This window comes from Gracilinanus agilis, chromosome 1, assembly GCF_016433145.1.
Source record: "Gracilinanus agilis isolate LMUSP501 chromosome 1, AgileGrace, whole genome shotgun sequence".
Lineage (NCBI taxonomy): Eukaryota > Metazoa > Chordata > Mammalia > Didelphimorphia > Didelphidae > Gracilinanus > Gracilinanus agilis.
In genome coordinates, this window is record NC_058130.1 from 633,012,449 (window position 1) to 633,034,706 (window position 22,258).

The window sequence follows — 22,258 nt, forward strand, 5'->3', positions numbered from 1 at the left end:
CCTTCCTTTCTTCCTTTCTTCCTTTTTTTTTTCCAGAGTATTTAGCTAAGAACTGGATGGAAGTTACAAAGTATGTCAGAATAAAAAGATACTTCTTAACAACTGTGGTTATCCAAAAGTGGAGTGGGTGACCTTCCAAAAGTGGCAGTGACTTTCCCAACCCCAGGGCTTTAGAAACAAAGGCTGTGTTATCACTTAATTTTGTTCACTGATGTTCTAGAGGGGATTCTGGATTATTTACACTTTGAACTAGAGGACTTATTTACTATTTTCCTAGTTTTGAAATTCTATAATTTTGTGACTTTTCCTGGTAGATTTGTTTTGTGTAGGTTTGGGTTTTTTTGTTCACTTTAAGAGTTAATATTTATTTTGAAAAGAATTTCTGTATCAAGTCAATTTCCTCTCCCTATGCTTTTCAGGCCAGATCCTTCCAGAAGAGTGTTCCTATGAAAGCATTTCCTGCTTTTTTTCAGACAGTAAGTAGAACTAGGTATATATGATTTTCTGTTTTTAAATTGCTACAAATTTATGTCTGCAATGTTGGTTTAATTATTTTTGTTTTTAGTTTGTTTTTCTAATTTTTAAGAGTGACGAGCCTTCCATAGCTATAAAGAAACAATTCACTAATAAATGTTTTTAAATATCACCCGTTCCTCTCCAGCACGTGGTTCCAGATTTTCTATGAGGAAATTGTAACATAATGCACAATAACATTCTAGTCATTTCACAGATTATGTTTTGAGGTGAGCTATGTATAAATTATGTACTGTATGTATATAATATATATGGAAATCATTAGTGAAATATAAGATCTGTATAGAAATCTATGATTTAGATGTTGAATTATAATATTCTATTCTGTTGTACTTGTTTGAATGTTTTGTAACTGCATATTGATTGAAGAAAGAAGTGGTAAATGCTTATGAAGCTTAAATACAGAAAGTCTTTGTCATTCTAAAGAAAAATCTATCAATGACATAGATGGAAATTATACTTGTTTAAAACTTCTAAGCATCACAAAGATGGAGGAGATAACTTTTATGCTGGAGAATAGAATCAAGATTCATAAAGATCTGGATAGATAGGTTAGAAAAATAGGATGAAACTAATACAGGTGTTCTTAACTTGGGCTCAGCAGACCCCTAAGGAATCTGGTTAGATTTCAGGGGGTTCATGAATTTATTTATTATTGTTATTATTGTTATTTTATTTTTAAGTTTAAAATTTTAAAAATATTTTTCCATGTTTACAAGATTTCATTTTCTTTTCTTCCCCTCTACTTTTCCCCCTCCCGGATCCAACAAACACTTCCACTGAGCTATACAAATGTTATCAATTATACCCATTTCCATATCATTCATTTTTGCAATAGAGCTATCTTTTAGAACCAAAACCCCAAATCATATATCCATATAAACAAATGTTAAATCATTTGTTTTTCCTCTGTGTTTTATTCCCACAGTTCTTTTGATGTTGATAACATTCTTTCTTATAAGTCCCTTGGTGTTGTCTTGTATTAACAAAGTCCACTACATTGTATCGTTCCATAATGTTTCACTTTCTGTGTATAATGTTCTCTTGGTTCTGCTCATTTTACTCTGCATCAGTTCCTGGAGATTCTTCCAGTTCATATAGAAATCCTCCTTCATCTTTCCTTACAGCCCAGTAGTATTCCATCACTATCAGATACCACAATTTGTCCAGTCATTCCTCAATCAAGGGACACCCCCTCATTTTCAATTTTTTACCACTACAAAGAACTTGGCTTTGAATATTTTTATACAAACATTTTTCATTATCTCTTTGGGGTACAAACCTAGTAGTGGTATTGCTGGATCAAAGAGCATGTATTCTTTTAAAGCCCTTTGGGTATAGTTCCAAATTGCCTTCCAGAATGGTTGGATCAATTTACAACTCCACCAGCAATGCATTAGTGTCCCAATTTTGCCATATCCCTTCCAACATTTCACATATGACTCCATCTTTTTTCTAGGCCTTTGCATAGACCATTGTCTCCCATGGCTAATTCTGCTATCATCTCTGCCTCTTGAAATTCTCCATCTCCTTCAAAGCGCACACTTTCTTCTACATGAGATATTTCCTGGTCCCCACAGCTGCTAGTCCCTTCTCCCAAAATAACTTGTATTTATTTTATGTATATATGGTCTTCTTCCAATAGATTTTAACTTCCTGGAGGGCAGGGATTATTTAATTTTTATCTTTGTGTCCCAGTCCTTAGCATATGGTAGATGTTTAATAAACATTTGATGTGTGATTGATTATGGATTAATCATGTGAGAAAACTTCCAAAAAAATGTAGGCTGCATTAATAGATTTAATGTCTGGAAAATAGGAGATAATTATCCTCTTATACTCAGGTAGTAAGTGGTACAGCTGGGTATCCAAATCATCTGACTTTAAAAGCTAACCACTCTTTTCTACTGTACCACAATGAGTTACTACTATTGTTTAATTCTAACTCTTCCATCTCTAATTAGTCTTTTTCTGTCCATTCCTTGTCCTATTTATGGACCCAATAACCTATTGGCCCAGACCGCCACTTTACCTCCTCAATGGTCTCCTTGCCTACCTCATTCCCCCTACAATATGTCCTCTATACTTCTGCCAGTTAAAAATTTCCTAAAGCATGTCACTCCCCATCAACTTCATAATAGAGCCTCATACCGAGACCCTCGATAATTTGGTCTCAATTTACCTTTTCAACTTCATCTCTCACTCCTCTCCAAAAATAATCTACTCTTACAGGCAAATGAGATCACTAGGAAGATGGCAATGTCCTTCACAGTAATAGGGAGGGAAGTTTGGAAGAAGGGAGATGAATTCTGCTGTTTCGAATGTGTTGAGCTTGAGATTTCTGTAGTGTATCCATTTAGGGATATCCAAGAAGTAGTTCAAGGTATGTGACTATAGCTTAGGAGATAAATTAGAGTTGAATATGTGGAACAGGAAGTAATTTGCATAAAGATGGTAATTGCACCCATGGGAGCTGATATGGTCATCAGGCAAGATGGTATAAAGCAAAACTTGACAGGGGCTCAGGACAGAGCTTTGGGAGCCACCAAAGGTTAGTTGTCATTCATTGGTTGCAGAATCAGCAAATGAGACTGAGAAGGCTAATTGGACTGATAGACTGAAGATCAGTGTTGCAAAGTTCTGAGAAGAGAGAGTGTCCAGGAGGAGGTGATTAATAGTATCAGACACAGCAGAGTGTCTAAAGAAGTGTCTGAGGACAGAAACTAGAGAGGGTGTAGAAGAGAATGAAAAGAGAGGAAGTGGAGGCAGTGATTATAGACTCCTTTCCCTGGGAGGTTTGCCACGAAGGGAAAGAAGGTCTGTGAGATGATAACTAGCCATATGGTTAGATCCTCTTGTAGGTGGCAAAAAGGAACCAATAAACAGGGAGAAATTGAATATCAGAGGCATGGTGAGTGACAGGGCAGTGGAAAAGTCAGGATGGAATGGGAACAAGGTCATATTTGGTTGGAAAGGAGGACTATTTTTTCATCTGAGAGCATAGGAACAATAGTAGAGGAAGGAAATTTTTGAGAGATTGGAAATGAGGAAGAAGAGAAAAAAAGGAACTTTTTTTCTTATCCTTTACCTTCTGCCTTAAGAATCAATACTAAGTATCTGTTCCAAGGCAGAAGAGTGATAAAGGCTAGGCAGTTGGGGTTAAGTGACCTGCCCAGGGTAATATAACTAGGAAATGTCTGTGATCAGATTTGAACTTGGGACCTCCCATCTCCAGGACTGACTTTCTGTCCTTTGAGTCACCTAGCTATCCCTTATTGTAATCTTTTTTTTTTTTTTAAGTCTTTCTGTCTTTGTAGCAATTTTAAGACAGAAGAGTGGCAAGGGCTGAGCAATCAAAGTTAAGTGATTTGCCTAGGGAAAAACAACTAGGAAGTATCTGAGTTTAGATTTGACAGGTCCTTTTCTTAACTCCAAGCCTGGTGCTCTATCCACTGTGCTACTTGCCCCAGAAAAGAGAGAAATCTCCATGAATAGTTGTTTGTTTTGTTGTTATTTTTTTGTGGGGGGAGATGGGGTGTGAAGTATGAGGCAAAGGCTTTGACTGAGAAGATAAGAATGTGAGTGGAGATGTGCCCTGTGAAGGCCCAATGAAACCCAGCTCACAGTAGGCAGGGGAATCACATGTAGGCATGGGACCAACGTCAGGAGACTCTAAAGGAGGCTTTTGAGATGCAACTGAGCTGGAGGATATCTTGGGTCAGGGTCCTCCTGGAGTGAAAGATAAGCAGTGACTATTCCCTCTCATTTTGGGGGCTGCAGAATGCCTGGGGAGTTGCCAGAGATGCTAGAAGACCCCTGTGTGCCTTCTGAGTGCAAGAGAGGCCAGAGCTAACAGCAATCCTGGCCCAGGGCTAGTCAGGAAGGAGCCAGCAGTGGGTGTAGCGGCCTCCTGTATACCTGTATAATTGAGTCTTTTAGCAAGGAGAGGGATAAGGACTGGACCTGTGATTTCACTGGCACTCTCAGAGGAGGAAACTCCCACTGCTGATGCAGGTTAGCGCTTTGTCCACACCTTCTAGTTTTAGAGAATTGTTTAGGACCCTGACAGAGTCTCAGTCAGGATATGGTACTGATGGGACTTAAGTCCAAACCTTTATGGCTCACAGACCAATTCAGTTTGTACTACATCAGCCTGCCTTTCATATCATAAAATAAATTTATTTAAGTCATTTATGTTCTTGCTGCGAGAACAAAGTATGATGTGCAAAGAACTGGCTCAAGAACCAAGAAGACTTGGGTTGCAGTCTTGCCTCTGGCATATCCTGGCAGTGTGACCCTAGACAAGTCACTTCATCACTCTGGTGCCCTAAACAACCCTCAAAGAAGTTTCAGAGAAGGTGCTGACCAGCATCAGTAAAAGAAGCAGTTCCCCATTCTAAAGAAATCACGGATCTATTTTCTATCCCTATCTCACTTTATGATAGAGAAAACTTGAGCCGTCTTTCATCATAATCTGTTCTGCCAACTTTTTTCATTGACCTAACAGCTCACATTTTTTTCCATGACTGGCATTTTTCCTTTATTGTTTTGCATACACTAGCATAATTTATTTATAACAATGTCAGAGAGCTATTATGTAATTACAGTGGTATTCACATTTTAGCTGAATGTTTCATTAAAAAGAATTCCAAAAATTGTAAACAAAAAAGGATTTTTGTTAAAGTCAGGTTTGTTCTAACTATAGTACCTCAAAATATCCATTACCTAATCATTGTAGGTGCTTTTCCTATCATCAAAAGTTTACAACCCCCTTATATCTTTTTTTTTTTTTTAAACCCTTGTACTTCGGTGTATTGTCTCATAGGTGGAAGATTGGTAAGGGTAGGCAATGGGGGTCAAGTGACTTGCCCAGGGTCACACAGCTGGGAAGTGGCTGAGGCCAGGTTTGAACCTAGGACCTCCTGTCTCTAGGCCTGACTCTCACTCCACTGAGCTACCCAGCTGCCCGCCCCCCCCTTATATCTTAATTAGAAAGTTTCATGAATTGCTGTGGCCAAAAGAATTATGCCCAGCCTATTGATGATGTATATTTTTTATTTACCTGTATAAATGGATTATCCTTGAAGAAGAATATAATCTCCTTGAGTACATGGAATTGTTGTTTTTGTCTTTGTATCCTCAGTGCCTTGCACACAGTAGACATTTAATAAATACTTAATGAATAAAAGAAAAATGTGTTATCTTTACATGTTAAAATTTTTTTATTATAATATTTCACAGAGAAGGGTCATATAAAGTTCTTTGAATGATGAAATAGTTTTTATCATCATTGTAATGGCTTGTACTTATATAGCTTTTTTTGGGGGGGGTTGTAAAGTTCTACCTATGTTAACTTTTTTGATGCACACAACTTTATGAGTTAGGTGCTATTATTCCCATTTTAGAAATAAGGAAATGAAGGATGAGAAAGTTAAGTGTTTTTCCCAGGGCCACCTAGCTATTAAGTATATGAGGCAAGCTTTGAATTTAGATTATCCTGATGCCATGTTCAGTATTCTATCCATATCACCTACATGCCAATTATAATAATCATAATTTTTTTCAAATTTCTTTCATATGGCTAATATTTCAATGTACTGATTAAAAACCCTTTTTCATTTTTAGGTTGCATTAGAGGACTACTTGGAAAAAATTCAAAAAGTGGATTTTGATGTATTCCACCCACGATTACAGCAGAAGAATCCTTTATTAGCACTGCATCTCTATATTCAGTCTTGGAAAAAAACATATTAAAATCAATTTTTAGTAATGAGATGGCTCATTATTTCCTTGATAATTAAGAAATATTTAAATAACATTTTAAAATCCCTTTGCACTTATTCATCATTTTGAAAAATAATTTAATTAAATCACAATGGAAAACAATTTGGAAAAAACCAAGTTGTTCAAGCCTTTCTCATGTAATTCTATATTAGTTGCCTAGATAATTTCTTCTAGAACAGTATCACTTATGGTATTGTTTCCCAAAAAATGTTCACGCTTCTGATGAAAGAAACCTTTTGTTATTGAGTGTTAATCATAGCACACTCTAATCTTACCCCTTCACAGTCTGAAAGGCTCAGTGAAGTCTCAATAGTCATGCAGCTAATATAGATATAAACTGAGGATGCCTAATTTGGCCCTGTGAGGATGGCTTAAAGGAATTGAAATATATTTAGCCATCTTCAAATATTTGAAGGCTGTTATATGGAAGAGAGATTAGACCTTTTCTGCTTGACCCAGGGTTCAGAACTAGAAGCAATGGGCAGAAATTATAGAGAAGTATATTTCATTTTGAAATAAGTTTTTCCATTCAATAGGAGCTATTGCAGAGTGAAGGAGCTTCTTTGGGTGGCAATGGGCTTTACCTTTGTTGGAAGTATTTAAGCATCATCTGGACAAACTTTTGCTGAGAGCATTGTAAAGCAGAACCCCACACAAGTTTGGGTCCAATGAACATAAATGGCCTATGAAATCCTTTATGACTCAGACTCTGTGATCTGACCAGAAAAGGAAGTGGGACTAATATGTAATAAGAGTGTGAGATAACAGATAATTCAAGTACTTCATTGCATTAAGTACCCCTGAGAGGCCAAAAGAACCAGAGGAAGATGCTTTTAACCTTAACTGGTTTCTCTGAAGCAGTGTTCTCAAACTCAAATAGAAGTAGGGCCCATTAATCCATATATAAGGATCACTGTGGGCTACATTTTGACTTATTTAAAATGTATTATCAATATTTCACTTTTACTTCATTATTTCCCAATACTAATCTGTTTTGGGTTCCATTTAGAAGTGTTATGAGCAGTTTTTGACACCTTTGTTCTGGAGGATTTGCAGAAGGGCATGGACAGGAATTACACAGGGTAGGAAGGTTAGGAGAAATGAGGCTGTCTTAGTGGAGGAAGTGTTCACATAATTATTAAAACAACTTCATCTAAGTATCTTCACAAAACAAGTCAGTCTTGGAAAGAATGACTCTGGAATTCTTAATTTCTAATCAGATATCCCTACTCTAAGACCAAACATTCTTCTTTGAACATTTAGAAAAATTATTCTTGATAAATTATAAAAGACATAAATACAGGGGCAGTTAGGTGGCTCAATGAGCAAAAAGCCAGGCCCAGAGAAAGGAGGTCTTGGGTTCAAATGTGGCTTCAGACACTGCCTAATTCAGTGACCCTGGGCAAGTCACTTAACCTCCATTGCCTAGTCCTTACTGCTCTTCTACCTTGGAACCAATACGTTGTATTGGCTCTGAGAAGGAAGGTAACAGTTTTAATAAAAAGTACTGTCTTAAGGTTGCTAAATGAATGGTTAAGTTAAAGATCTCATGATCTGAAGCCTTATGTAAAGTTGGTATTTAGGGTTTGTTCATTTGAGTCTGAGACAAAAGCACCTCTACATACATTTCAACTAAAAAATCTCATCTTTGCTGCCAGAAGACCTGTGTGGCAGTGATACTCAGATCTTTTCTCTGAAGCCTCAAAGCATTTGTCACATTCTCAATGGCTTTTTCAAAAACTTTGTGAAGTAAGTTAGAAAGATACATTAATTTTTAACAGGTGAGGAAACAGATTGTCTTTTGGTTTCTTTGAACGCAAACTTGACCTTCTGAATTCATACTTTTCTATTCATGACATCATATACTAGGAAAACAGAATAGTGTGTTTTCTAGGAATAATGGTTTAAAAGTTATAAAATCATCCTTAATATAAAAGCAATAGATGCTTTTTTCTTGATCACTGTATCATTGAAAGGGTCAAAATGTAATATTTTGAGAAAAATAGGTCAGTGCTTCCACGCCTGGTGCATCATTCTGGCTGCCAGTAGATGTAGCAACACTAATACATACAGATGTGTGTAAACACTAACACACACATACCTACTCAGGCTTTGTTACCCTCATTTTCACTTCATGTAGTCAACCCGAAGCCCCAGAGTGCTACTCCTGAAGCTCTGGAAGTCTACCCAGAAGTGCCAAAAGTCCTCCTGTGGCAACGGTCTGTCCCCATTGGCCACTCTTCTGTTTCCACTTTCAGTTTTTTAAGGTTTTCTTTTTTGTGGAGGGATGAGAAGCCCCAGAGCACCTAGGCAAGGGGCAGGAGCAGGAAGAGAGCACATGTATATGGGGGTCAGCAGGTGTTTGTTTATATCTGTGATTTCAGCTATCCATGATAGGTCTTGGGACATAAACCCTACAGATACGGGGGTGGGGAGGGGGGCTGGGAAGCACTTTGTGACTTATTTACAATGTCCTTTTGATTCATTCCCTTCCCTTAAAAAACAACAAAACAAAAAACCTTATCTTCTGTGTTTTTTTTTTTAAACCCTTACCTTTAGCCAATACTGTGTATTGGCTCCAAGGCAGAAGAGTGGTAAGGGTAGGCAATGGGGGTTAAGTGACTTGCCCAAGGTCACACAGCTAGGAAGTGTCTGAGGCCAGATTTGAACCTAGGATCTCCCATCTCGTGTCATGTTGATCTTAACAGAGATATTTGGGAAGCTGAAGAGATGGCCAGATGTCTATAGCAGCAGGACTCACTGCTCCCCCCCGCCCCCCAGGCTTGAGTGAGAAGGGAGGGGCATAAACTGGCTTCAGTGCTCCTTCTCCCCCCTCACAACAAGCAGTTAGAAATCAGTTGGAAATGGAGGTTGATCAGATAATTTCTGGGAAGGCTAGGCAAAGCTTTCTCCTTAAGACTTTTACTTTCTCAACTTATTTCCCCACAAATTTGACTAGAAAAGATAGGAGAAGCTTGATGTCTAGTAGCTATCGGGGACAGAACAAGGATCTGACTTCTTGGGCTGGCAACTGAAAGGAACTAAGCTTAACGAAGGAAGTGAATATTCCCAAATTATAGCCAGGCACAGCTACCTTAAAGATGAAGTTTTACTAATAAGAGAGGAAGGGGAACCAAGGGAAGGGGTTTCAAGGATTTGGATAAGATCTGGGAAGCCCTGAACTGTTAGATAGAAACAGCCCCTCCCCCTCCCCCCTCCCAGAGGGAGTGGCAGACTTTATAGCTAGCTTGTCCTCAAAGCCTATAATTATCATTTCTAATATCTAAATAACTAAACAATTGTGCTGTTGCTGGAAAGGGCTAATTCAGCTTCACAGGCAAACTGCTGAGCAGAACCAAAATGGCTTTTGCCCCAAATGGCCTCCAAAGCAATCCAGAACTGGGCTCAGCAAACAGTGACCTGCTCACTTCAGCCCCCAGGAATCAACTGTCTAACTGCTTTCAAACTGTCCCCTCACCCAGAGTTCTTGGGGGGGGGGTGTCCCCTAGAATTCTGGGTGAGGCTTGACCCTATATCTTGCAGGAATTCCACCCTGTCATTTTCCATGTTACAGTATTCCCCCTTTTCTAGTGGAATTTCCACTGGAAATTCTGCAGTCTTAACATATTTCAGCACAGTTCACCCCTCTATGCTATAACTAGAGCAACTTTCTAAACAAATTCCTATTCTTAACACCTTAATCCTATTTTTTCTGTTCCTATGGCTTATGTTAACTATCTACCTGTATCTAAGGAGGGAAAAGGAAGGTAAACAAAGGGAAAAAAGGGTTTTGATATAAAGTACAAGCACAACAATATAACAAACATAGTAACACAACCATAAAATCAAATTTGCAACAAATACAGTTTGCAATCACTATCCCTAAAGCATGCAATGAAAATATCTTTGTAACACATTCAAATGCAAAATTGCAAAGGACTAAATTGTTTCTCAACTTGTTCCTAACTCACAACAAAAGGAACATGGTAAAACTATAAGCAAAGTGTTATAAAACTGTTTATACAGAAACATGAAACATTTAATTCTAAGTTTTCATGTTAGTACCTTACTTAAGCTATGCTAATGGTATTAATACTTCTAAGTTCTAAATTGTTAGTATGTTAATGTTATCCTGTTAATTATAACTATGTACATGGCTATATACATTACTTATCCTCATATACTATAGTGACTCTCCCTAACTAACTCTGTATTCCAAAGGTCCCTAAAGCTACCTTTCCCTAAGTTGTTAGTAACTCTGTACTATGTGTTAGTAATTATAATACAGGCTATACACAATGCCTATATACTGGTGGAAGTTCCCTTGATGTCTATCAAATCAAAAAACAAACAATGGATCTTTTGATATGCTAGAGATCCTAGGATACCCTTCCATTATATATAACTATTCACATGTAATATGTACATATAATACATAAATATATACATACCAGAGACTCTCATTTATTTACATGAGGTCTATGTCAAAAGGTGAACAATCAGTTTTGTGTTGTGTCCAATGAACTAATGAGTGCTGATGCATGCACATACTTACCCCTTACTTCACGGATCTTCTGGCACCATTCTCCTTGCGTAGCATATGTAGTGTGGCATGCAAGCTACCATGTGATGTCTCATTTGTGTAATGTGTGCTTATGACATGATATTATAGCCTTATGTATTTCTTCCCTTCCAGTCCTCTTCCTGCACAGGACTTAATAAAGATTACAAATCCCTTGTGATTGTCCATTCCTTCGTGCCGCCTCTGCTGTGAATTTCTGCAGCTTGTAGCTTCTGTGTTCTCTGTTTTTTCATCTGTACTGGATTCATACTTGTCTGTTGTCTATTGTCTTGCTGAGTGGGTGGCTTGTCACCTTCTTAATCAGGAACATTAGTTGTAGTGATGTAATTGTGTTAATTCTCGTGTTATTTTGTGTTGCAAAAAATTTTGAATTTTTATTTTTAGAATTTCAAGCAGTTCAATTTCCTTCAACGGTACATTCTGTTTGCTGTGGATCTGTTTGTGCATTTATTTCATGTTGCTCTGAGTCAATTGGTTTATCATGGTGTTCTTCATGTACAGCAAGTTCCTTTACAGGCTTCACATATGTGATGTGGAACCAGGGGTCTCTGTTCTCAACTTTAACACATGTTGGGATAGTTAATAGTACTTGGTAAGGCCCTACCCATTTAGGGTCTAGAATGGTTTTTCTTGCAAAGTTCCTTATGTAGACCATATCTCCCGGTTTAAGCTGATATAAGCTAAAGTTTAAAGGAACTCTTTGGGTTAACAAGCCAAATTTGTGCAATTCATCCAGTCTTTTTTTTTTTTTTTTTTAAGGCTTTTATATATTTATATAGCTGACATTCAGCTCCAAGGTGTGTAGTACAGAGAGAGGGGGACATAGCAGTTTTTCAGGCTTTGGCTGAGTTCTGATGTCAGTTAGGAGTTTAGAATCTTGGAAGAAAGTTTCAGTTGGACCTGGGAACTCGTGGAGAGAACTAGGGCCAGCTGAGCTGCTTCTTCTCCTTCTTGAGATTGAAAACTTAGCCTAGATTTGGAGTGTTTTTTGAGATTTGTTAATTTAGATAAACCCTTTGAATCTCCATACTCTTCCTCATTTCCCTACCTTTCCCTTACCTAAATGTCTGATAGGAGTGAATAAGGAGATTGAAATCAGAGAGTACTTTCAAATCTGTGAGAGTTCAGCTCTACTCTTGCAGTACATTATCTAGAGAGATTTGGTAGCCATCATCATAGTCCCTTTTGATTTCAAGATCACCTTGAGAGTTGAGTCAAGGCAGGACCTTGCTCAAACCCCATCTCTGCTTCCCTTCCCCCACCTGAGGTTTCTTTAAGCAACTATTAGGGCTTCCTTTAATTCCTTTTACCTGACAATTTAACCTGAGACGACAATAAACCCCTTTTGTGTTTAAAACAGACCTGTTACTTTGTCAGTTAATTAGTAAGAAAAGGGAAGAAGAGGAATAGAATCAACATACTCTGGGCTTGAAGGGAAGCCGGGGTATCCATCTTGAAGGAAGGTGTAACTGCAAAACAAGTCCCTTCCTGTGAAATTAACTAGAGCCTGTAGTTAATTTCAATCAGTCCATTTCCCTTCAGTTTGTCTTTAGTCTAAGTCCTAGTCTATAAGCCCTGCTGCTCTTTGCCTGTTTAGATTAATTCATCTTCTCTCTGGCAAACCTTGTTACCTCAGTAATATACTCCCTGACTTCAGACATTCCCTCATTTTCTCCTACCTCCTAAGTTGCCATCCTTCATCATTGAACCTTCCTTATCCAATATATTGCCTTAACTTCCCTATTACCTAGTATATTCACTTGAATACCTTCAGCCTTGGATCCCTTGCTTTGTCTTGTTCCCTGATCCTACCAGTTATTACTCCTAGCTTCAGCCTCAACCTCCCTATTACATCCTACCTGCAACCCATATTACCTACCTAGCAAGTCCCTGACAACATCCCTTCCAAATCCCCTATAACATAACACGTTTCCCAAATTCACCCATAACAAGGTGTGACAAGAGAGCTGACTTCTGGGATGAACTATGCCATGGAGCATGACCATACAAGAGTTCAAATGGTGATAGGTGTGTGTCACTACAGGGTTTGCTTCTTAAATAAAAGAGAACAATGGGGAGTGCTTGTACCCATTTTAGATGGCTTTCAGAACACATTTTTCCAATAAAATTTTTAAGTTTCTTATTGCACACCTCAATTTGCCCTGAGGATTCTAGGTGATATACCGAATGTAAGCTTCTCTGTATCCCCAAGGTCTTATAAATTTCATGCAGGAGGTTTTGAGAAAAGTGTGACCTATGGTCCGAATCAATTCTAGCTGGAACAGAAAATCTCAGGACTATCTCTCTCGGAAGTGTCTTTACCACGAAGGCTGAGTTGTTTTTCTTCGCAGGGAACACTTCTGGCCATCGAGTCAACCTGCCAATGATGACTAGGGCATATTTGTATCCTTGACAATTGGGCATTGATATATACTCAAATGGGGTATATGCCAATTGTCTGCTCCCTAGTCCCTTAATTCTGGTCATGCCCTGATTATACTGCAAGCCAACTTTGCATTTCTGGCATGTTCTAATTGCACAAGTGGATATGCCAGGAGCCATCCAGTGTCTTTGAATGCCATCCACAAGGGATTGGGTCCCGTAATGGCCTTTGGCATGTAATGCATTACATAGGGTATTATATAGAGATCTTGGAAGAATGGGTTTGTCTGCACTAGAAAACCATACACCTCTCACTAATTTGGCCCCTAGATTTTCTATCCAGTGCTTTACTTCCCTCGGGGAGTACGCCTGTTTTAGATCTGCTTCATCCACCAAGAAGTTCAGCACATGGATGGGACCAACTTGGGCACCATATTTGGCTGTAATATGTACCCTTCTATTTCCTAATGAGATCCCATCTTCACCCCTTTGATGTGATCGGCAGTGCATCACTGCCACCTCTTTGGGCAACTGGACAGCTTCCAGGAGTTGGTTTATAAGGCTCCCATAAGCTATTTCCTTCCCACCAGCAGTTATAAACCCTGATATCTCCAGATTTGGTCAGTACAATGGACTACATTGAATGCATATTTGCTGTCGGTATACATGTTTATCCTTCTGCCCTGGCCAATCTCTAGAGCTCTGGTGAGATTCAGGATTTTGGCACCTTGAGCACTCATAGACTTTGGTAGAGCTGCATACCATAAAGTCTCATCTTGAGTCACTACAGCTGCACCTGTATACCATTCCCCATCTAACACAAATGCAGAACCGTCGGTAAACAGTGTTAGGTCTGGAGAAATCAAAGGGATATTGGTTAGGTCATCTCTAGTTTTCTGAACTATTTCCAAGGTATTTTCACAGCTATGGATGGGTTCCCCTTCTAACGGTAAGTCTGGCATCAGTGTGGCTGGGTTGATCTCCTTACAACGATGGAAAGTTAGGTTCTCATTGCCCAGCAACACAATTTGATATTGGGATAAACGCTGGGATGTAAATGCTTACAGGTTGCTGTTTTTCAAGATGGTATCTATTTGATGAGGTGAGTACAGCATGATCCTGCATCCCAAAACCAGATCTGAAGATTTTTTTAACAATTGCTCTCATACATGGTCTGAACGTATCCCCAAGAGTCTGCACTAATACAGCACTGGCTATTCCCTTGTCCTAATGCACAAACAGGTGAAATGGTTTTGCATGGTCAGGGATTCCAAGTGCAGGGCTTGACAACATAGCTGTTTTCAGTTTTCCTATTGCATGCTTGTGCTCCCGTGCCAGTTTTAAAGGTTCTGAGACTGTTCCTAGTCAAGTCTGTCAGAGGTTTTCAGATCAGACTATAACCAGGTATCCATTACTTACAGTAATCCATGATTCCTAAAATTGCACGGAGCTGTTTCTTGGTCCTAGGCATGCACAGCTTCTGTATATGTGCAACTCTTTTTTTGGGAAATCTGTCTTATACTCTTTTCCAACATGAAGATGAGGTACTCTACTTTTGGTAAACCCACTGTACCTTGGCCCTGGAGACCTTGTGTCCCCTTTTGCATAACTCTTATAATAGATATTTGCTGTCCCTTTGATACACTCATGCATTTGGTGACATTAGCAAAAGGTCATCAACATAATGCACTAATTTACTCTCAGTGAATGATTCAAGGTCTCTGCAGGATCTGGCAAAAGATATTTGCACTTTCTGAGAACCCTTGTGGAATTCAGGTCCAACAGATTTGTTTACCCTCCCAGGAAAATGCAAAAATCTTCTGACTGGACTCATGCAGGGGTATGGTAAAATATGCACAGGTCCACGACTGTGAACCAGGCTGCACTACTTGGAATTTCAACAATGATATTTGCTGGGCTAGGTACCACTGCATATCCCTTCTTAACAGAGTTGTTTACTGCTCTCAGATCCTGCACAAAACACCATTGTGTTTTGCCATTTGGATCTTTCTTTGGCTTTTTAATGGGTATAATGGGTGTGTTGTACTCGGATATAGTATAGATCAAAATGCCTTGTTCCAGGAGACTTTGGATTATGGGCCTGATAACCTCTGTGGCCTCTTTGCTCAACCTATACTGAGGGATTCTAAGTGGAGTGCCCTCTTTCACCTCAATCTTAACAGGTGTGGCAGATTTTAAAATTCCCACATCAGTTGAATGCTTAGCCCAAACTGCCTCTGAGATATCTTTTGGTATTTCAAAGATACTCTCCATATGTTGTTCCTCCTCATCACCCTCCACTTGCCCCAGGAATAGCAAGGGATGGTGCTTGAGTGACTGTGTTTGGGTAAGTGTAGGAATATTTGGCCTGACTTATCACACTGGATAGTGGCACCTAATTTACAGAGAACATCCCTCCCCAAAAGGTTGAATGGGCATCTGGGTATCAACAGAAAGGAATGATCTTAAGTCATTGGGCTTATCTTCACCATCTTAGATCTTAGCCAGGGCACCAACTCCATTTGCCCAGTGGCTCCTTTTACTCTAACAAACCCCATTAATGCACAATTTTCTGGTGCAGATGTTAACACAGATTGGGTTGTTCTGGTGTCAATAAGAGCAGGATAGATTTGATTTCCTATCATCACCATAACCAAGGGTTCCCTGTCTTTAGTTGTCTGATCAACAGGTACCAAAGGTGATTCTTTTTCAATGTCCCCCAAATTCCATTGATCTTGTTCTAGGACTTCTGTCTGTGCTGGCTCAGGATTCTGTAAGTGTAATAATGGTAAGTCTCCTTCAAATGTGGCTTTTTGGACTGCCTGTGCCTTAATTGGCATCCCTAGACTGTTCATGGGCCTATCAGTGTCAAAATGTATCTCAGTTTCCCCAGACCATGAGAAAGGTAGAGTGTCCTTCTCTTCACTGAACATGCTTTGCTTGACTTGTGCAAAGTTAGATTCAGGAGAGGTAATTCTTTGCATTAAAGGAAATTCTTAAGAATTGGGAATGTGTTGTTGGCTCATGTCTACATCCCAATCTGTATCTATGCCTCTTTCTTGTATTTGACCCCTAGATTCTATGTCAGTAACAGGAAATTTAACAGCACGTGTACTTTGCATAGGAAACAAAGTCAGTATTGTAGATTCTTTCTCTGTTCCTATTGGTGTCATTTTGTTTCTCTCTTGGCTACTGACATTTATGGAACTGAATTCCTTTAAATGCATCAACTCAGAATTTACTCCAAAGGCTTGAAAGTGTGCTACATCTTTATGCACCTGACCCTGAAGTAGGATTGGTATGAATTCCCTAGCTTCAGGATCCAGCTTTAAAGTTCCTTTAGTATCGTAGCAACTAGACTTTCCACTTTCCCTTCTAGCTTCCCTATTTGGTGATAGAGAAGAGGTTGTGCCTGTGCCTGAGAATTTTGCACTTTCCTTCTCAATGATCTGCAGGAGCCCATCTCCCTTGTTGACACTGTTTCTAAGAGATCCCCATTAGAACACCTGTCTAAAACCGTTGCCCTTGTTCTTTGGCCTTGCTGTACTACTGATTGCTTTAAATGATCCACAGTCTTACTACACAATAATGCTTCTTTCCCCAAACAGTGAGAATCAATGAATGCTATTTTCTTCAAACTTGTATCAAGGTTTTGTGTAAATGTGCCTGGTTTCCTTTCATTATTCCCCAAATCACTGTTTCCTTTCCCGTAAATTCTCTCCTTTATTTCTATTATATCCTCCTCCATTTGCAACTCCTTCTCAGTCATCTCTTTGTAAATTTGTGTTACATCCACCAACCCATAATTTATAATTTCTTCTGTACCCAATTGTCCTTCCCACTTTTCTCTGCCACATCATTGTCACTGCTCTTATCTGTCCTTGCAACAACTAAGGCTGCTTTCTCGATTCATAAGCTGGTACGAGGTTGCACTCCTTGGGACACATATTCCTCCATTTTTGATAAACTAGGGGAATTACTGAATTTAGCACAGTTATGGTCACAACACCTGGCCTTTGCTTTGTCACTGTATCTGATGTTATCCCTGTTGTTGCTACTATTATTGTTGTTGTATCTAGAATTATAGTAGGTGTTTCCCCTGTTGTTGTTATTATTGTTATTGTTTCTATTCCCAAAATTTATCTGAGATTTAAACCTATATACATGAACAATATGCCCAAGTCTTGAGCACAAGAATCAGCACTTGACAGAGTTGGTATTATTGCTGGAGGACTGCCTAGGCCTGCTCTAGCTCCTCTGATTGCTGGACATCAGAGCCATGTTCTTAATCTCTTCTATCTCCTTGGACTTTTGAGCTTCTTTTAGTTGACTCTCCAGCTCTGCAATCTTCCTATCCTTTTCAGAGGCCTTTGATTGCTTAAGCTCACTATCCCTAGACTCATGGACGTATGCAGCAGTCTTTCTTAGTTCTTCAATGGGCATGGTCTCCCATTGTGGGCAATACAACTTGAAATAAGCCTGGATGTGGTTTAGACTGCCCTTTACAAATTGGCTCCTGACATGCTGGGTGTTATTCTCAGCTGTCATGTTCCTGAAACCTAGGATAGTTTCGCCTGCTTCTAAGAGCTTGTCCAGGTAAAGGCTTGGGTGTTCTTCTTCCCCTTGTCTTAATTTCTCGAAGGACCCCCATGCATTTGACCGTCTTGCATGGAGCCTCATCGCTTCTGCTAAATCCTCTCTACACCTTTTGAGATAAGCTATGTTGGCATGTGAGGAGAGTTCCAAGTCCTGGTGTTGTTCTGGCCATGAGGCAAGATTGGGGTTGCTTCTTGTCTTGGCTATAAACTTTGCCTTCTCACTAGGGGTGTATAATTCTGATAGGAGCAATTCCACATCCTCAAATGTTGGATTGTAAAGCCTCACGGCCCATTTATATTCTTTTATAGACTTATGGGGATTTGTATAGAACAGAGGAAACCTCCCTTTTAAGATCTCCAGATCACCCCCTGAGAAAGGTTTGTAGTCCTTAACATGTATAATGCCTGAGTCAGGTTGTACCACTGTCCTATCAGTAATGGGAAGGATAGTTACAGGAGCTGCTTCAGCCCCTGCAACCTGTTGTTCTTCAGTGTTCTTATCTGTAGCCTGTTGTGTAATATCACTCCCCTTTTTTGGTGTGACTGCACTTTCAATAATCTCTAGCTGCATGATTGTCTTTGCATCTAGATCTTTTCCCTCCCTGATCTGCTTGTTTATCTCAACTAGAGTCTTCATGTGCTCCACTAATTGCTCCAAAACCAGGTTTGTTATTTCTGTTCTTCCAAAGGTAAATGCCAGAACCTTCCTCAATATCATTAGGGCCCCATAAAATGTTGCAGGCATGGCTATCCCCAATGGCACATATGCCAAAGCATCACCCACTAATATAGTTAACCACATGTAAGTATCATATGTTTCTGTCATTTGTTTGAAAAATTGGGGAACAGTTATCAGCCAAAAGGTAGCACAAGCCTGCCAAATCCACTGAGCCACCTAGCTTCCCCCTTACCTTCTATTTTAGAATCAATATTAGGTTCTGGTTCCAAGGTGGTAAGGGCTAGGCAATTGGGGATAAGTGGCTTGCTCAGCATCACACAGGTAGGCATTGTCTGAGGCCAATTTGAACCCAAGACCTATCTCTACTCCTGACTCTATCTATTAAGCCACCTAGTTGCCCCTTTTGATACATTTTAAAAAATAACAGCTACCATCTATATAGTGCCTGTTAGGTGGCGGACACTGCTAGTGCTTTACATATATTATTTCATTCTTCACAATAAGCCTAGGAGTTATTATTCCCATTTTACATATGAAGAAACTGAGTAGCGATTTGACCAGGTTAACAACACAAATAAGTGTCAAAGGCTGGATTTGAACTTGAGTCTTTTTGACTCCAGGTCCAGCACCCTAACCACTGAACCACCCAGTTGTCCTTGATAGTTTTTAATGTATCCTCACAGCAACTTTTGTGATACAAATTAAAGTACTATTAACTCTATTTTGCAAATTAAGCTGCTGAGGTTCAGTGAAGTTCATAGGGTTGTCCAAAATTACACAGCTAGTAGGTGACAGAGCTAGAATTTGACCATAGCTCTAGTGACAATCAACAAACATTTAAGAAATATCTCCTAAGTGCCAAGTGGTGATCTTTCCTTTTTATACCTCATTCCTCTATAAAACAATTAATATGACCAAATGGGCTAGGCTAGAGTAATTTTTCTATAAAAGTTTGCTTGATTAGAAAAAAACAATAAAATTCATCTGGAAGAACAAAAGGTCAAGAATATTAAGGGAATCAATGAAAAAAATATGAAGGAAAGTGACCTAGCCATACTAGCTTTCAAACTATACTATAAAGTGATTATCATCAAAACAATCTGGTGCTGGCTAAGAAATAGTAGATCAAGGACTATGTTAGGTAATAAGCACACAATAGTTAATGTTCATAGTACCCAATTGTTCAACAAATCTAAAGATCCAGGCTTTTCTGGAAAGAACTCACTGTTGACAAAAACTGCTGGGAAAACTGGGAAACAATATGACAAACCGGGCATAGACCAACAGCTCATACCATAGATCAGAATAAAGTAACAATAGATACTTGATCTGGAAATAAAGAGTGATACTATAAACAAAGTAGGGGAACATGGAAAAGTTTTTCTGTCAGACTTTTTATGGATAAAGGAAGAATTTGTGACCAAAAGTTAAAGAATATTACAAAAAATAAAATGAGTAAATTTGTTTACATTAAATTAAAAAGGTTTTGTATGAACAAAACCAATACAACCAAGATTTGAAGGGAAACAAATTTAGAAAAAAAAATTTTAGCTTGTGTTTCTAGCAAAGGCCTCCTTTCTCAAATATATAAGAATACAATGCATTCCTGAATTGAAAAATGATCAAAGGATATGAATAGACAGTTCTTAGATGAAGAAATTAAAACTATCTACAATCCTGTGACAAGATCTCTATTGTTTACCCTTGGACAATAAGCAAATGAACAAAAGCTACTTGTGAACTACTTCTTGGTTATGCAGTGAACATTTATTGAGTGCTTACTATGTGTCAGAAACAATGCTAGACACATGTAATAAAAATATAAAAGTGATACTCCTTGCCTTTATGGAGCTCTCATTCTAAATAGTTTTTATTAGTTTTGCCAAGATACCACTAGGAAAGCTTAAAACAGAAGGGAAATTTTTTCTGCATCAGGAAACAGTCTTACACTGTAAAACAAAAAAAATTTATCCTGTAATATTTGTTTTTACTTTTATTTTGTTGGTCTTTTTGTGTAAGAGGAGGCAAGTAAACTTTTGATTGACTGCTAGATGTAATTGGTTTTGAAGTGTTCTGTTTTGTATATGTTGGGAGAAAAAAGAAGGCAGGGAAAAGATGTAGAGTAATAATAATAGCTGGCAATTTATAGAGCTCTTTAAGGTTTAAAATGTGATTTACCTATGTTACCTCATTTTATCCTCCCAATAGCCCTGGGAAGTGGGTGCTATTATTATCCTCATTTTATAGATGAGGAAACTGAGGCTGAAAGAAGTTAAGTGACTCACTTGGAGACATGGAGACTGAGTTAGAATTTGAACCCAGGTCTTCCTGACTCCAATGTTCTATCCACTTGCTACCTAGAAATTTGAGGAGCTTATCACATTGGTGCCTGTAATGATTGTCAATTAAGCTGTGGTTTAGTAATGTTTGAAGTTCATCGACTGATTTAAGGAAGAAGTTTGTTTTTAAAAGAAACATAAAGGTTAAACAAAATCACTTTCCATATTAATACAAGAATGAAATGATCTATTTTAAATTAAGCCTTTCTATCCAGATGGACCACACATAATTACTTTTTTTTTTCAGTCTCCAAAGTAGCACATTGCTTAGTCAGATGTGAGGCAGAAATAAAGGTACAGTATTCTTATTTTTGACTATTTAAAAAGAGGGTTTGATTTACTTTTTCTACAAAATATTTTCCTTTGAGTCATGTCTTCATTAAATAGTTCTTTTTGTGGGTCTATGTGTTTCCCCTTTCTGTTTTGATCAAGATTAATCTCCCCAGCTGTTTAGTTACATAATGATATCTTGTGTATCTGAGCACAGTTCTGCATAATACACATTTCAGAGAGCATGATCATGAGCTTTTCAGCCCACAGGGCTATCTTAATGTTACTACAAGAATACTTTGAAAATGCAACATTAAATATGATTTGAAAAGCTCTTTTCATTATACTTTGTATTTCATTTTTTGCCTTATTGGGTTTTTTAGATTTAAAAAAAAATACTGGCTTGCAATTTTTTAGAAGAATTTCTCACTAAACCTCAACCATATGAATAACGATAACAACTGATATTCATATAGTATCACTGCCAGTTTCTAAGTGTATCTGTTGGAATCCTAACTTGGGATAGGGTGTGATATTGCTATGTGAGAATGGCATACTTGCTTTCTAGGATATTCTTTGTCAAAAGCATGGTATAAGGGAAAGGGAGCTGACTTCGTTTTTTTAATTTAAATTTTAAAATTTTAAAATTTATTACATTGAAATACCTAGTTAACTCTGTCCTTTCCCCTCCTCCCATTAGAGAAGATGTCATTTGACAAAAAGATATATGCATATATAAAACTATGTCTTACGTATTTCTATTTATCAGTTCATTTTCTGAAGGTGGACATAAACAAGTCATTCTTCAAACAATATTTCTGTTGCTGTACATAATGTTCTCTTGGATCTTCTCATTTCACTGTTATTTCATGTAAGCTTTTTCCAGAATGTTTTTCAAGAATTAGCCTGCTCATCATTTCTTTTTTTTTTCCCCACAAAATATACTCTTTATTTAAGATCTTGAAACTGTCACCTTTTGGCCAGGAAACAGCACAGATCTATTAAATCCTGTGGAATAGTGTTTGGTCATTATAGTTATCAGTTGTGATACCTAAAGCCCAAACCTCTTTGATAATCCTTCCAAACCAAC

At 38.3% G+C, this 22,258-nt stretch overlaps 1 protein-coding gene across 4 annotated transcripts in view; it reads left to right on the forward strand.

Moving 5' to 3' along the window:
• Window positions 1-6,307, forward strand: part of NDUFAF6 (NADH:ubiquinone oxidoreductase complex assembly factor 6) — a 36,649-nt gene extending 30,342 nt beyond the window's left edge. For 2 of the 4 annotated variants that reach the window (XM_044658203.1, XM_044658206.1), the window contains exons 8-9: window positions 420-476; window positions 6,160-6,307. In XM_044658203.1, coding sequence (XP_044514138.1) covers window positions 420-476; window positions 6,160-6,288 — 186 coding nt within the window. In that variant the 3' untranslated portion in view covers window positions 6,289-6,307. Of the gene's footprint in view, window positions 1-419; window positions 491-661; window positions 744-6,159 lie in introns of all 4 variants that reach the window. The other 2 variants (XM_044658204.1, XM_044658205.1) reach the window with 2 other exon arrangements.
• Window positions 6,308-22,258: the final 15,951 nt, after the last annotated feature.